General features: G+C 35.0%; 1 protein-coding gene across 5 annotated transcripts in view; it reads right to left on the bottom strand.

The window, feature by feature from the left end:
- The window catches only part of CDH18 (cadherin 18), a 590,306-nt gene that overhangs the window by 49,320 nt on the left and 527,331 nt on the right, over positions 1 to 13,655 (bottom strand). For 4 of the 5 annotated variants that reach the window (XM_061393835.1, XM_061393834.1, XM_061393833.1 and 1 more), the window contains exon 9: positions 8,763 to 8,884. In XM_061393835.1, coding sequence (XP_061249819.1) covers positions 8,763 to 8,884 — 122 coding nt within the window. Of the gene's footprint in view, positions 1 to 7,357; positions 7,824 to 8,762; positions 8,885 to 13,655 lie in introns of those variants that run through there. The other variant, XM_061393836.1, reaches the window with a different exon arrangement.

Raw genomic sequence — 13,655 nt, 5'->3', positions numbered from 1 at the left:
AACAATGAGAAAACAGAAAGAGAAATTAGGGAAACAATTCCATTCACCACTGCAATGAAAAGAATAAAATACTTAGGAATGTATCTACCTAAAGAAAAAAGACTTATATATATAGAAAACTATAAAACAATGATGAAAGAAATCAAAGAGGACACAAATAGATGGAGAAATATACCATGTTCATAGATTGGAAGAATCAATATAGTGAAAATGGGTATATAACCCAAAGCAATCTATAGATGCAATGCAATCCTTATCAAGCTACCAATGGTATTTTTCACAGAACTAGAACAAATAATCTCACAATTTATATGGAAATACAAAAAACCTCAAATAGCCAAAGCAATCTTGAGAAAGAAGAATGAAACTGGAGGAATCAACCTGGTGGAATTCAAGCTCTACTACAAAACCACAGTCATCAAGACGGTATGGTACTGGCACAAAGACAGAAGTATAGATCAGTGAAACAAAATAGAAAGCCAGACATAAATCCACACACCTATGGACACCTTATCTTCAACAAATGAGGTAAGAATACACAATGGAGAAAAGATAATCTCTTTAACAAATGGTGCTGGGAAAACTGGTCAACCACTTGTAAATGAATGAAACTAGAACCCTTTCTAACACTATATACAAAAATAAACTCAAACTCGATTAAAGATCTAAACGTAAGACCAGAAACTATAAAACTCCTAGAGGAAAACATAGGCAAAACACCCTCTGACATAAATGACAACAGGATCCTCTATGACCCACCTCCCAGAATATTGGAAATAAAAGCAAAAATAAACAAATGGGACCTAATTAAAATTAAAAAGCTTCTGCACAACAAAGGAAACTATAAGCAAGGTGAAAAGACAGCCTTCAGAATGGGAAAAAATAATAGCAAATGAAGCAACTGACAAAGAATTAATCTCAAAAATATATGAGCAACTCCTGCAGCTCAATTCCAGAAAAATAAATGACCCAATCAAAAAATGGGCCCAAAGAACTAAACAGACATTTCTCAAAAAAAGACATACAGATGGCTAACAAACACATGAAAAGATGCTCAACATCACTCATTATCAGAGAAATGCAAATCAAAACCACAATGAGGTGCCATTTCATGCCAGTCAGAATGGCTGCTCTCCAAAAGTCTACAAGCAATAAATGCTGGAGAGGGTGTGGAGAAAAGGGAACCTTTTTACACTGTTGGTGAGAATGCAAACTAGTACAGCCACTATGGAGAACAGTGTGGAGTTTCCTTAAAAAACTGGAAATAGAACTGCCTTATGACCCAGCAATTCCACTACTGGGAATACGCACCAAGGAAACCAGAATTGAAAGAGACACGTGTACCCCAATGTTCATCGCAGCATTGTTTATAACAGCCAGGGCATGGAAGCAACCTAGATGTCCATCAGCAGACAAATTGATAAGAAAGATGTGGCACAGATACACAGTGGAATATTACTCAGCCATTAAAAATAATACATTTGAATCAGTTCTAATGAGGTGGATGAAACTGGAGCCTATTATACAGAGTGAAGTAAGCCAGAAAGAAAAACACCAATACAGTATCAGTTCAGTTCAGTCGCTCAGTTGTGTCCAACTCTTTGCTACCCCATGAATCACAGTGTGCCAAGCCTCCCTGTACAACACCAACTCCCGGAGTTCACCCAAACTCATGTCCATCGAGTCGGTGATGCTATCCAGCCATCTCATCCTCTGTCATCCCCTTTTCCTCCTGCCCCCAATCCCTCCCAGCATCAGAGTATTTTCCAGTGAGTCTACTCTTTGCATGAGGTGGCCAAAGTACAGGAGTTTCAGCTTTTAATTGCTGCTGCTAAGTCGCTTCAGTCGTGTCCGACTCTGTGTGACCCCATAGATGGCAGCTCACCAGGTTCCCCTGTCCCTGGGATTCTTCAGGCAAGAACACTGGAGTGGGTTGCCATTTCCTTCTCCAATGCATGAAAGTGAAAAAATAAAGTGAAGTCGCTCAGTCATATCTGACTCCTAGCGACCCCAAGGACTGCAGCCTACCAGGCCCCTCCATCCATGGGATTTTCCAGGCAAGAGTACTGGAGTGGGTTGCCATTGCCTCTCCACCAGTACAGTATACTAACGCATATATATGGAATCTAGAAAGATGGTAATGATAACCCTGTATGCGAGATAGCAAAAGTGACACAGATGTAGAGAACAGTCTTTTGGAGTCTGTGGGAGAGGGAGAGGGTGGGATGATTTGGAAGAATGGCATTGAAACATGTATATTACCGTATGTGAAACGAATCGCCTGTCCAGGTTCCATGCATGAGACAGGGTGCTCGGTGCTGGTGCATTGGGATGACCCAGAGGGATGGTATGCGGAGGGAGGTGGGAGGGGGGTTCAGGATGGGGAACACATGTACACTCATGGCGGATTCAATATATGGCAAAACCACTATAATATTGTAAAGTAATTAGCCTCCAATTAAAATAAATAAATTTATATTAAAAATATATATTAGAACTTTGGGGTTTCAAATCTAGCAATTACTTCTCAAAAATAATAACAGTTATATTTAAAAAAAAAGGCTTCCCAGGTGGCACTAGAGGTAGAGAATATGACTGCCAATGCAGGAGACATGAGACACAGGTTCAGTCCCCAGGTTGGGAAGATCCCCTGGAGAAGGAAATGGCTACCCACTCCAGTATTCTTGCCTAGGAAATCCCATGGACAGAGGAGCCTGGTGGGCTACAGTTCATGGGGTCACAAACAATAGCAATGTAGTGGTATCACCACTACTATTAGTAGCACTGCTATTAATAATGAGTATTTAACTTTATCAAAATATTTTGTTTCATCTATCAAAATTAGTTTTAATTTTTCTCCTTTCCAATTTAAAGTATTACTTTTTCTGGATTCTCTTTGACAATATTTTGTTTATGATATTTCTATGTTCATGAAAGAGAATATAATTCAAATTATATCCTTACAAGTTTTGATTTCAAACTTTTGTTATCACTGTAAAATGAGTAAAAAACTGATTGCCTTTTTTTTTTTCCTTTTTGATACAGTATATTTTGATTATAATTCCATGGAAATATTTTCAATTTTTATTACTTTATTGGCTCATGCTTATTTAGAAATGACTTAAATTTTGGTGGAGTTTTTCTAGTAATATTTTTGAATTAGTATCTAACATTATTTTATTGTAATAAGATGAAGTCAAATATTGACAATTACTAAAACTCTTTGTGCTGCTGAATATGGAAGAAATTTGGTCAATATCTATATAAAATTTTAACCAATGTAATTTAAATTTGTTCACTGCAATATTCTGTATGTGTTAAACAGTAATGCTTGGTTAATTGTGGTGCTCAAATTTTTAGTTTATTTACTAACATTTTATGTTATTATTCTATCAGTTTCTTGCAAAACCATACTAAAACTCACAATATAATAATGGACTTGTATATTTTTCTTTATTTAACTATACATTTTTACTTTATTTATTTTGAAGAAATTTTGATAAATATATAAAATTTAAAATTGTTTCTGTCTATTGCATTGACCCTTTTTATATCAATAAGTGTGCTTCTGTATATTACCAATATTTCCTTGGATAATTTGTATCTTTGTATGTGTGTATGTAGTTGGTGAGTATGTATGTGGCAATTATGCAAGTAATTTCTTGATTTTTCTTTCAAGCTTTTTACTATATTGACTATGGATCTCTTATAAACAACATTAAGTTGACATTTTTTCTTACCTATTATGAGAATAGATATTTTTAAAGTATTTTGGTTATGTCATTTTAATATAAATGCTGACATATACTTCTTTAAGTTTACATTATTTTATTTAATATTTATTTTTCTCCATTATAAGAAACACTGGGCTGGATGAAGCACAAGCTGGAATCAAGATTGCCAGGAGAAATATCAGTAATCTCAGATATGCAGATGACACCAACCTTATGGCAGAAAGCAAAGAAGAACTCAAAAGTCGCTTGATGAAAGTGAAAGAGGTGAGTGAAAAAGTTGGCTTAAAACTCAACATTCAGAAAACTAAGATCATAGCATCTGGTCCCATCATCCATGGCAAATAGATAGGGAAACAGTGGAAATAGAGACAGACTTTATTTTGGGGGTCTCGAAAAATCACTGTAGATGGTGACTGCACCCATGAAATTAAAAGACACTTGCTCCTTGGAAGAAAAGTTATGACCAAACTAAACAGCATATTAAAAAGCAGAGACATTACTTTGCCAACAAAGGTCTGTCTAGTCAAAGCTATGGTTTTAACAGTAGTCATGTATGAATGTGAGAATTGGACTATAAAGAAAGCTGAGAGCCAAAGTATTGATGCCTTTGAACTGTGGTGTTGGAGAAGACTCTTGAGAGTCCCTTGGATTGCAAGGAGATCCAACCAGTCCATCCTAAAGAAAATCAGTCCTGAATATTAATTAGAAGGACTGATGCTGAAGCTGAAACTCCAAAACCCTGGCCGCCTGATGCGAAGAACTCTCATTGAAAAGGACCCTGATGCTTGGAAAGATTGAAGGCAGGAGAAGTGGATAACAGAGAATGAGATGATTGGATGGCATCACTGACTCAATGGACATGAATTTGAGTAAACCCCAGGAGTTGGTGATGGACAGAGAGGCCTGGTGTGCTGCAGTCCATGGGGTTGCACAAAGTCAGACACGACTGAGCCACTAAACTAAACTGAACTCATTCTATATTTATTATCTTATTTATTATTTTTTAATTACCATGATTCTACCTAGCTATTATAATTTTATGTACTAAACCTTTCCCTTTTATTTTGCTATCTTGTGTTAAAAGACAAAACTATATCTTAAGGGCAAATATGAAAATGTGTAACTTTAGCTTTAAAAATTTTAAGCTTTAAAAATTTCACAGAATTTTCTGGGTTGTTTTGGAAATATTAACTTGGTTATATATTTTATTAGGATTACATCTTAGTTTTTAATATGCCCTTCTATAATCCTTTAAAATAGATCCTATATAAAAATAATTTCCCTGTATCTTTGTAGTGTAAAATATAAAGAAATCAAAATAAAGCCACATGCAACAGTATTGTCACTGTGTAAATTATTTAAATCAATGAATATTTTAATTAATATCAGTTCAGTTCAGTTGCTCAGTCATATCCAACTCTTTGCCACCCCATGGACTATAGCACGCCAGGCTTCCTTGTCCATCACCAACACCCAAAGCTTACTCAAACTCATGTCCATTTAGTGGGTGAGGCCATCCAACCATCTCATCCTCTGTCATCCCCTTCTCCTCCCACCTTCAATCTTTCCAAGCATCAGGGTCTTTTCCAATAAGTCAGTTCTTTGCATCATGTGGCCAAAGTATTGGAGTTTCAGCTTCAACATCAGTCCTTCCAATGAATATTCAGGACTGATTTCCTTTAGGATGGACTGGTTGGATCTTCTTGCTGTCCAAAGGACTCACAATAGTTTTCTCCAACAGCACAGTTCAAAAACATCAATTCTTCTGTGCTCAACTTTCTTTATAGTCCAACTTTCACATCCATACATGACTACTGGTAAAACCATAGCTTTGACTAGATGGACATTTATTAGCAAAGTAATATCTCTGCTTTTCATGGTTGCAGAAATTAAAAAGTCACTTTTTGGAGCCCAAAAAAATAAAGTCCATTTTTTCCCCATCTATTTGACATGAAGTGATGAGACCCGATGCCATGATCTTAGTTTTCTGAAAGCTGAATTTTAAGTCAACTTTTTCACTCTCCTCTTCACTTTCATAAAGAGGCTCTTTAGTCCTTAAATTTTAATTAATGTAATAAAGGTCAAAAATAAAACTTTAAGATCACTTTATTTAGGAATATTTTAAATTATAATTTCTATTATGTTAGTTACACAGACTTTTACTATTTTGTCACTTAAACTAAAGTTATAGGTTTTCTACAATCTATTATAATTTAGTAGTTTATCAATTACCCCAAATGTAAAGAGTTTTACAGGTGCTTTTCACTTATCAATAATTTAATGTTACCAATATAATTACAGATTGATTTGGTCTTTAAGAATTCTTGCTACTTCAAACTGCCAATTTGATTACCTGCCCTTCCCCTCCCCCCAAAAAAAATCATTAGTATGTTTATTATGGTAAGAAACTTTCTTTCTCTCTCTCTCTCTCTCTTTTTTTTTTTTTGGTCTAAATATGAACTTTTGTTATCTTTATTTTTGAGGAATATTTTTTGTAGGAAAATAATTTATGGTTGCCAGATATTATCTTCTGGCTCTTGGGAATTATCTTCCCCTAGGGAGGGATTTTATCTTCCTGATTAAATAATCAGCTTTTAAAATTGTCTTTTAGAAAGTTTTGAATATTCTTTTTATATTCTGCATGCTAATCCTTCATTGAATAAATGGTTTGGAAATATCTTTTTTTACTCTATGATTTTACTTCTCATCCTCTTAATGTTCTTTCAGAAAACAGAAATGCTTAATTTTGATCAAGTCAAATTTATTGACTTTTTGATTATGCTTTTGGTGTCATCTTAGGATTTCTGCCTGGCATTACATTCATTTTTCCTTAATAGTATAATGTCTCTTTTCACTTGATATTTTAAATTTTAAGTTTAACTTTATTTTTGAAATTTTATTTCAATTTATCTAGGTTAAGTTATTTTTATAAACAGTTGCTCAACTTTTTGTTTTTCTCTGTTTCTTGAATTCTTGATTTGATGTTTGCCAACACTATGGAAAACTTTTCAGTCATGATCGCTTCAAATATTACTTCTGCCCAGTTTTCCTTTTTAATATCCTTCTGAGAATTGGTTAATTTGTATATTAGATCTGCATGTTCTATGTTTTTCTTATTCTTATTTATACTTTTTACCTTCTTGTCTTTCCATTCTTTAACATGAATATTTTAATCGAATCTAATTTGCAGTTCTCTACTTTCACTATTTTCTCATCAGCTATGTCTAATCTGATGCTAGTAAAAATTGAAATCCCATGTTAAATGACTTTTTTTTAATCTACAATTTCTATTTGAATATTTAACATTTTCCTCTTCAATTGTATTTGTATAATATATGCTAAGAAAATAATTTTAGAGTGTGTGAATCCATTTCTAGCACTATTGAAGTGTGATTTGGTAAGTAAATCATTTTATATATGTACCACAAAACTCTGCTTTTTTTTCACATGGTGAAGTGGAAAAAAAAATTAAGCACCAGAAGTGATAACCTTAATATATTGCTAACAGTAAAACAGATAACCTGTTAATACCTAAAAATAATATAATTTTTAATCATTTTGTTCCTCACTTTCCTGTGAGGAATGGACATGAGAAAACTTTATGTAAGCTTTATATAAAGAGTCCTGCATTTATACATATGTAAATATGTCCTCTGGAGATATTAAAAACATATAAGCAGTGATTACTTTAACAAGCCATACCTGATTGTCCTTATACACAAAAACACAAGGCAATGTTTCTCACAACCATAATTTTATCATGTTTCAAAATGATTTAAAATAATTTTGTATGATATATTTACTCTGGTTTAACAAATCAGTGAAAGGGGTTATCTGACTGAACTAGATCCAGACCATTTTGACTTCTTTTGATTCATGTGACAGACAGACGTCAAGGTGTCCATCATGGAATCCATGCCTCATTGTGATCCCTTTCTTGAATTCTAGGTGTGTCTTGTTTCCTGCTTTTGACCAACAGAATATGGAAATATGATATATCACACTGGTAACACCACATTACATTATATGAAACCGTCAGACTCTTCAGAATGACTCTCTACTTATTTGAAGTGGCCATATTGGGAAAGCCTATATGACAAAAAGAAAAGAAAAACAAACACAAAATGAACAACAAACAAACAAGCAAAACCAACTGTGGTGGCCTCTCCGAACTCTGGGGAACACTGAAACTCTCAGGTCTGCAGCTGAGAGTAACTGAATGCTACCAACAGCCATGTGAGCATGGAAGAGTTCTCCCAGCCTCAGGTAAGAACACAGCTTGATTACATCTTGTGATATTCCTACAGAGACTGAGCTAAGCTGTGAGCAGAATTCTGACTGCAGAAACTATGGGATGCTAAATAGGTGTTTGAAGCTGCTAAGTTTGTGTAATTTGTTACACAGTAGAGAAGACAGAGGCACATCCCCTTCCCATAGCCCACTTGTTTTATGGGCATCAACAATACTAGTCTCCCTATGGAATCACCATGCTCCTTTATCTGGCTGCCACGCTACATCCAGATGCAGGTTCCAAGTTCCAGTTCTTCTGTCCATTCTTCATTCTCCCTACCTTCTCAAACATATACATTCTTCATGTTGAAACCTAATCACCTTCTTGTATCCATAGTACTCAATGGCCACTGTATGTTGCTCCCTCATTCCCTCCAAAATAGACCAGGCCATTCTCTTCTCCCCACTCTAGTTTATAAGCTTCCTCAGGGCAGGAAAGTTCACTGTTTCCTCCTCACTTAATGCAGGGCTGTATGCAAATCATTCAGTATAATTTTATTAACATAAAAAATACATGCATGATGGAGTTCATTTGTTGAATTACATTTGTGATCCAGAGAACATTTATTTTCTATGGTTCTCAAAAAATCTATTTGGTACTTAAAGCTTTATAAAATTATTTGTATTAAGCACAAAAATAACACTGAGGGATTTTTGAGGATTATACCTAAGAATAATAGAAACAGAGCTGCTTATTTTTCTTCCATTCAAATTATAGGAAGGAAACAATTAACTTACCTGACCAGGCTTAGAATTTTCACAGACAACAATATCATATTCCCTGGCAAGCTCGGGTGGATTGTCATTGACATCCAGAACTCTAATACCCACTGTGACATGGCTCAGCAAGCTCGGATTGTCTGCAAAACACATAGGGATGCATTTAGTATTTCCATGCACACTTTAGAGACTTGATTTAAAACCAATCTCCTTAATACTGTAGCTTGTCACTAGCCCCACATGCTGCTGCAGGACTTTTGGCAAAAGACAACTTTATGAAGGCACTCTTTGTTAGAACTCATTAACTTACAGAAAAATGAAAAATGTACACCATGGCATGACATGAATGCTAAAATGATACTTTGTCATATCAAGGAAATTACATGTTATTCAGGAACTGGAGTGGGAGAAAGTTGTCAGAACTCACTGTATGCTGTCAAAGTCCAAGAGATGAACAATTGGTTTCATCATTAATCTAAGAAAAGCACAGTAGTTGGAAAAAAATAAGATAATCTTTAAAACATTCAAGGTTTCAAGTCTAAATCAACTTGGAGAAAATAAAGTTCTTTACACAAGGATAAAATTCTTATAGGACAATATATGCAGTCTGCAGTGTCAAGTCATACTTGGGGAAAAATAAAAAGAATAATTTAAATTGGAACAGCATAGAATTCATATAAAACCCTGATAAATATCAATATATTAGAGTTACTATTTTAAAATATTTCTAAAGTGCAGTCTTACCATTTTTCAATAGGTTTATTAGTTATGAGATATAAGAAAAGAAATGTTTGGTTTATTTATATGTCAAAGCTAAAAATATAGAATTCATAATGGAAAAACTAATGAGAAGGCAAAAACAAAACATATTAGGAAAAAAGGATAAAATACATATAAATAAAATACTAAAGAAAATGGATATTTAAGTTATCCATTATTTAATTATCCATTAAGAAAATGGATGTATTACACATGACATAGGTGCTTTTAAAAAAGTAGGAAATCAGAGTGGTACTACAATAACTAAAGAAGATAAATTCTTAGGTTAAAAATAGTTTTCAAAGATAAAGTATCAGTCCTAGATAATTTTACTTAAAGAAAAAAAATATCTTCAATCTTATAAATCTTTTCCCCAGAAGACAAAGGATAAAATATGCTACAACTTGTTCTCTGTGGCCAGTAAAGTTTTACTATCAATATCAGATACTCCCACTCATGAGAGGTATTATCTGTCAGTGGATTAAACAAAATAATACCAAACCCATTATAGTGGTATATAAAAGAAAATCTATTATTTGTTTAGTTCCCGGAATGTTTCTTAGTTCATCATTAAAAAAGGAAACAAAGAAGGAAGGAGAGAGGGAGAGAAGAAATTAGGGATTTTTTTTTTTAAATATAAAAGTTATCTAAAAAGTCAAAGCATTAAAGGAGGAAGAAAAAACACAGGGATACTTCTCTTAATATACATAGCAAAAAGTAAGATATAAAATGTAATATCCATACATTCTAAACAAACAAACAAACAAACAAAAATGGACCTTAGGATGCATCACTGTGAACAAAGCTAGTGGAGGTGATGCAATTTCATCTGAGCTTGTTCCAAAACTTAAATGATAATGCTGTCAAAGTGCTGCATTCAATATGCCAGCAAATTTGGAAAACTCAGCATTGGCCACAGGACTGGAAAAAGTCAGTTTTCATTCCAATTCCAAGGAAGGAAATGCCAAAAAATGTTCAAACTACTGCAAAATAGCACTCATTTCACATGCTAGCAAAGAAATGCTCAAAATTCTCCAATCTAGGCTTCAACAATATGTGAACTGAGAACTTCCAGATACACAAGCTGGAATCAGAAAAGGCAGAGGTCCAAATATCAAATTGCCAACATCCGCTGGATCATAGAAAAAGCAAGAGAATTACAGAAAAAAAAAAAAAAAACCTACTTCTGTTTTATTGACTAAGCTAAAGCCTTTGACTGTGTAGATCACAACAAATTGTGGAAAATTCTTAAACAGATGGGAATACCAGACCACCTTATCTGCCTCCTGAGAAACCTGTATTCAGGTCAAGAAGCAACAGTTAGAACGGACATAGCCATGGAATTAAAAGACACTTGCTTCTTGGAAGGAAAGAAGTGACAAACCTAGGCAGCATACTAAAAAGCAGAGACATTACTTCGCCTACAAAGGTCCATGTAGTCAAAGCTATGCTTTTCCCAGAAGTCATGTACAGATGTGAGAGCTGGACAATAAAAAGGCTGAACACCGAAGAATTGATACCTTCAAAATGTGGCTCTGGAGAAGACTCTTGAGAGTCCCTTGGACAGCAAGGTGATCCAACAAGTCAATCCTAAAGGAAATCAGCCCTGATTATTCATTGGAAGGACTGATGCTGAAGATGAACCTCCAATATTTTGGCCACCTGATGAGAAGAGCTGACTCACCGGAAAAGAGCCTGATGCTGGGAAAGATTGAAGGCAGGAGGAGAAGGGGATGAAAGAGGATGAGATTGTTGGATGGCATCACTGACTCAGTGAACATGAATTTGAGCAAACTCAGGGATATAGTGAAGGACAGGGAAGCTTGGTGTGCCACAGTCCATGGGGTTGCAAAGATCTGGACATGACTGAGTGACTGTACACTGTACAACAACCAACAACTATGGATCAAACACCCTAGGATCAAACCTGTGTCTCCTGCCTTGGCATGCAGGTTCTTTACCATGGAGCCACCATGGAAACCTAAATATACAGAAAAAAGTTATAGAATATTAAAATTAATATATTGTATGAATAGCTTAATATAATGACTAATAGAATTGGCACTTATGATATTTTGTCAATGTAAAATAAAAGATAATGGGATGCTGATATATCGTATCAGTCAATTTTATATTATAAAGACAAATAGATCCATTATATTAAAGTTAGCCCGATGTTGATTAAAATATTTGCTTATTTAGAGTGACTTATTATGAAAAAGGGGCTTCCCAAGTGGTGTAGTGATGAAGAATCCACCTGCCAATGCAGGAGATACAAGAGACGTGTGTTTGATCCCTGGATTGGAAAGATATCCTAGAGTAGGAAATTGCAACCCACTCCAGTATTCTTGCCTGGAGAATCACATGGACTGAAGAGTCTGGAGGGCTACAGTCCATGGAGTAAAAAAAGAGTTGGATACAACTTACTGACTAAACAACAACAAAGTTAGAAGTCTATATATTTAACTCAATATCAACAAAGAAGATAGTGCAAAGCATAATAATAAATATATTTTATCATATCACTGTACTCAAGAACTAATATTATTAAGAAGGTTATACTCAACAATATACTATTTAATTTTGCAATGAATTATTTAGTTTTGCATGTGTTTTTTTTTTTTCATCTTTACAAAATACTACAATTTTAAATGCAGTCTTCTGAGAAATTTCTGAAAATACATATTTCAATTAGCATTTGGTTTCTAAGATTTTAACTATTGCTGTAGCTCTGCTGCTATTCTTCCTAAAGGAAATAAATTGTGAATATTCATTGGAAGGACTGATGCTGAAGTCCTGACTCATTTGAAAAGACCCTGATGCTGGGAAAAATGAAGGCGGGAGGAGAAGGGGAGGACAGAGGACGAGATGGTTGGATGACATCCCTGACTCAATGAACATGAGTTTGAGTAAACTCTGGAAGTTGGTGGTGGACAGGGAAGCCTGGAATGCTGCAATTCATGGGGTCGCAAAGATTTGGACATGACTGAGTGACTGAGCTGAACTGATGATATAAACTATCACATTTGTTACATCTATTCAGCCTTTGTTGGAAAGAGTCAGACACAGCTGAGCAATTAACAAGATAATATATTATGAAAAAAAGGCATTGCTAACACTCAAAAAAGATGTCTTTTTCATTATAGGGGACTGGAATGCAAAAGTAGGAAGTCAAGAAACACCTGGAGTAACAGGCAAATTTGGCCTTGGAATATGAAATGAAGCAGGGCAAAGACTGAGTTTTGCCAAGAAAATGCAGTGGTCATAACAAACACCCTCTTCCAACAACACAAAAGAAACTCTACACATGGACATCACCAGATGGTCAACACCGAAATCAGATTGATTATATTCTTTGCAGCCAAAGATGGAGAAGCTCTATAGAGTCAACAGAAACGAGACCAGGAGCTGACTGTGGCTCAGATCATGAACTCCTTATTGCCAAATTCAGACTTAAATTGAAGAAAGTAGGGGAAACCACTAGACCATTCAGGTATGACTTAAATCAAATCCCTTATGATTATACAGTAGAAGTGAGAAATAGATTTAAGGACCTAGATCTGATAAGATAGAGTGCCTGATGGACTATGGAATGAGGTTCATGACATTGTCCAGGAGACAGGGATCAAGACCATCCCCATGGAAAAGAAATGCAAAAAAGCAAAATGGCTGTCTGGGGAGGCCTTACAAATAGCTGTGAAAAGAAGAGAAGCGAAAAGCAAAGGAGAAAAGGAAAGATATAATCATCTGAATGCAGAGTTCCGAAGAATAGCAAGAAGAGATAAGAAAGCCTTCTTCAGTGATCAATGCAAAGAATTAGAGGAAAACAACAGAATGGGAAAGACTAGAGATCTATTCAAGAAAATTAGAGATACCAAGGGAACTTTTCATGCAAAGATGGGCTCGATAGAGGACAGAAATGATATGGACCTAACAGAAGCAGAAGATATTAAGAAGAGGTGGCAGGAATAAACTGAAGAACTGTACAAAAAGATCTTCACAACCCAGATAATCACGATGGTGTGATCACTGACCTAGAGCCAGACATCCTGGAATGTGAAGTCAAGTGGGCCTTAGAAAGCATCACTACGAACAAAGCTAGTGGAGGTGATGGAATTCCAGTTGAGCTATTTCAAATCCTGAAAGATAATG

This window comes from Bos javanicus, chromosome 20 (genome assembly GCF_032452875.1).
Source record: "Bos javanicus breed banteng chromosome 20, ARS-OSU_banteng_1.0, whole genome shotgun sequence".
Taxonomy (NCBI): Eukaryota; Metazoa; Chordata; class Mammalia; order Artiodactyla; family Bovidae; genus Bos; species Bos javanicus.
Note: the sequence above shows the minus strand (reverse complement) of the source record. Positions and strands in the feature narration are given on the sequence as shown.